The sequence below is a fragment of the Oryzias melastigma genome, linkage group LG16 (assembly GCF_002922805.2).
Source record: "Oryzias melastigma strain HK-1 linkage group LG16, ASM292280v2, whole genome shotgun sequence".
NCBI classification, from domain to species: Eukaryota; Metazoa; Chordata; class Actinopteri; order Beloniformes; family Adrianichthyidae; genus Oryzias; species Oryzias melastigma.
The window spans coordinates 10,190,406-10,193,455 of record NC_050527.1 but is presented as its reverse complement, the minus strand read 5'-3'; the positions used below and the strand labels follow the sequence as shown (position 1 = coordinate 10,193,455).

General features: G+C 40.3%; 1 protein-coding gene across 1 annotated transcript in view; it reads right to left on the bottom strand.

Moving 5' to 3' along the window:
- kif13a (kinesin family member 13A) overlaps positions 1 to 3,050 on the bottom strand; it is a gene marked incomplete in the record, with an annotated part of 37,089 nt that overhangs the window by 3,671 nt on the left and 30,368 nt on the right. Inside the window, 5 exon segments of the mRNA XM_036216113.1 lie at positions 1,318 to 1,473; positions 2,350 to 2,501; positions 2,570 to 2,657; positions 2,857 to 2,907; positions 3,007 to 3,041. Of these exon segments, the coding sequence (XP_036072006.1) occupies positions 1,318 to 1,473; positions 2,350 to 2,501; positions 2,570 to 2,657; positions 2,857 to 2,907; positions 3,007 to 3,041 (482 nt within the window).

Below are 3,050 nucleotides of genomic sequence, written 5' to 3'. Positions count from 1 at the left end.
TCAGCTGATTTCTGAGTAAAATACTTACTCTGGTTCACATCAGTTAGGCGAACTAATGCGAATGACACCATGAACACTGCACTGTTTTTAACTCTTTAACAAGCGGTCTTTCACATACTATAACTCTATAACAAATGTAACAACTAAATTAAAGCAAATCTAAGAGATTCTGAAATGGAGAAACACGACTTTGACCATTCAGCAACATTTTATGTTTGTAAAGTATAACATAAGAGCGCACACAGTTGTTTTTCTCTGTGTCAGAATCACTGAGTTTACATTGATTGACTAAACACTTAAAACCACTGTAAAAGTCCTTTTAAGGGTTAACCAAACATCAAATCAACTTTTTTTGGTTGTCAACCTCTATAAAATGGGCTTTCAAAGTTCTGTCTGTTGTCACATTTTGACAAATTAAAATAAACTTGTTTAATTCCTGAAATTATAGTCTAAAACTGTCTGTGTGCGGCCCCCTACAGGTTAAAACGAGGTATTACAGTTGAATTTTGTGATTGGTCAACTGGTGTAAGTCCCACGTCAATGTCAGAAGTTTCCCGTCAAAATGCTCCAGTATAAAAGCCCCGCCCATCTTTGATTCTGTAACGGTCAGTCGCTATCACATTAGCTTTAGCATGGCTCGTAGGCGTTTTGCTTTTGGTTGTCAAAAACCAACTGGCTTACACAACTTTCCTGTGGACTTGGAAGTTAGACAACAGTAGTTGAGTGCGATTAGCATCAGATCCAGCGAACTCCGTCCTGGAGATGGATTTGCAATTAACATTTCACTCGGGATTGTTTGTTTTTAATACGTTAGCCTTTATTAGCTTATGATGCTAGCAACATTTTACCATTGAAACACGGGTCCCTTTTGGTCTGGACCATAACCATCTGCCTCGGGAGAAGATGAAGGTGAAAAATCCTCAAAAAAAATCCTGCAACTCCGGTGTAAAAAGGTTAAATGATATTCCCAATTTTCCTCCAAACTTTACAGCTATGGAGCGCCTGGATTTGGCATAATAGATCAAAGTTTTGAAGGTTATGAGTACATGCAAGCTCTGCAGAGAAGGTTGAGAAGTAAGCATTTGTTTTATGAATTGCATTCCATTTGTTAAAGTTAAATCTTGCCTTTTAAGTATAACTAAATTCTCCCAAACATACTTAGAAAAGCTTTCATGTTTAATCAGTTTATTTAGTTCTTACCCAGGTCCAGAGATCAAAACTGAATTCACTGATCTGAATGTTTCAGAATGTTTGTAGTTATTTCTCTCCATGCTGAGTGTTAGCCAGCTGGTGTTTGCGTGCATGTGTAGCACTTACTGCAGCGTGTGGCAGTGTGTGGCTGAGCTGCCTGCTGGTGGGGGTGGAGGTGGGAGTGGAAGGCTTGCAGTGGCCCTCGCTGCCTGCCCTGGGTCGACGCCAGGAGCAGGGAGAGGGGAGCAGTGCAGGGCTGTCCACACAAGAGCGCATGCTCTGCTGACGGGTCAGAACAACACACACTTCACAGTCACACACGACATGCATGGAGCTCAACTCCACAGTTAGTGACATGCAGCTGGAGGCATCACAAGAATTTTTACTCTTAAAGAATGCAATCTGGTGTCTTTGCATCCCATCACATGATTATTTCTTGAACAGAAGCTAAACTAAAAGCTGCAGAAGCAGAGTGTCAACCATATCGAGATCTTTAAAAGAAGACGTTTTTTGTCTGAGTGAGAGCTCAAACACAGATCATGTGTAAGAGGAAACTCTGTGGTAAGGAGATAATAATCTGGGTTTCATTAAACCATTTTAGAGAAATGTCTCCAACAACTGAAGTTTAGCTCACCATCTAAAACTGAAGAAAAAAATAAATCATAAAGAGTTGACCCAGTTTCTGCCAAACTCCAATCTTTTACACACCTTACAGATAGTTTCTGCAGCCTGGTTTAGCTTTTATTCAATAAATAAGAATGTATGTGATGTGTCATCGTTGCTCTGTGGGATTTTAAGTGATAGTGGGCACATCTTTATTTTTCCACAACTGTATAAAAACTGTGTTTATCCACAGTTTATCTTTCAGGGGAAAAATGTCTTTGTCATTCAAGTCCTTGCCCCACTTTTAGTTCACTTAAACAAAACAAAATAGGTAATTAAAAGAAAATGGAAAGATCCAGAAGCAATTTGGAAAGACAAAACTCTGTCATCACACAAAATAAGGCTTCAGAGTTAAGTTCTGTGATGTTAAGGTCATTTGAGGATTGAAATGGATGATGTAATGAGTTTGGATGTTAACAAAAATGTGCTCAGTAGCAAATGTAAAAAAAGGTTGAGATTGTTTGAAAGGAAGAAAAAAAAGTGATCCCTCTTTACCTCTTGTCCCAGCAGCGGCCGGACCTCCTGCCCCTTCTTTGTCTTGTTCTCCTCTTTGACAGGAAGTAAAGACTTGAGGAATTTCGGCGGCTGGGGTGAGAGGACTTTGAAGGGGCTCACGCTGAAAAAAGTGGGACTTTCTGGAGGCACGCCTGCACGGACAGTTTAGTAAGTTTCCCCAGCTCGAATTGGATATGGCTGCCACATGTGTCTGCTTTACCTCCATTCTCCTTATTTTTGACAGGTGTGGTGCAAACGGCGCCCTCTTGAGGGTTGTAGCTGGTGTTGTCCATGTGCTCGCAGTGGTTCTGTAAAACAATGTTCAGTCAAGAATATAAAAAACCACCCCTCCCGCAAAAATACACAAAAAATGATCATTTTATTTTCATTTGAGAAAACTGTCCTTTCGGTGCATAAATAATGAGCAAAAATGTTAAAAAGTGTTTTCTAAATATGATATAAAATGAAAAGAAAAATAATTTGAGCAGAAAATGTGTCAAAACGTGCCTTCCACTCTTCATCCTCACAGCCCGTCAGGTCGGTTTTGCTACAGGAAGCCTAAAGAGAGCAGCAAGAGGTCATCAGTTTCATAAGGTCAAACCCTTATATTCCACATGGATACAGGGCAGTGAGGGATGTGCTCTTTACATGCTGTACATTTGGGGTGCTGATGCTTCTTCTCAAATGTCTCCCTCTGGCAG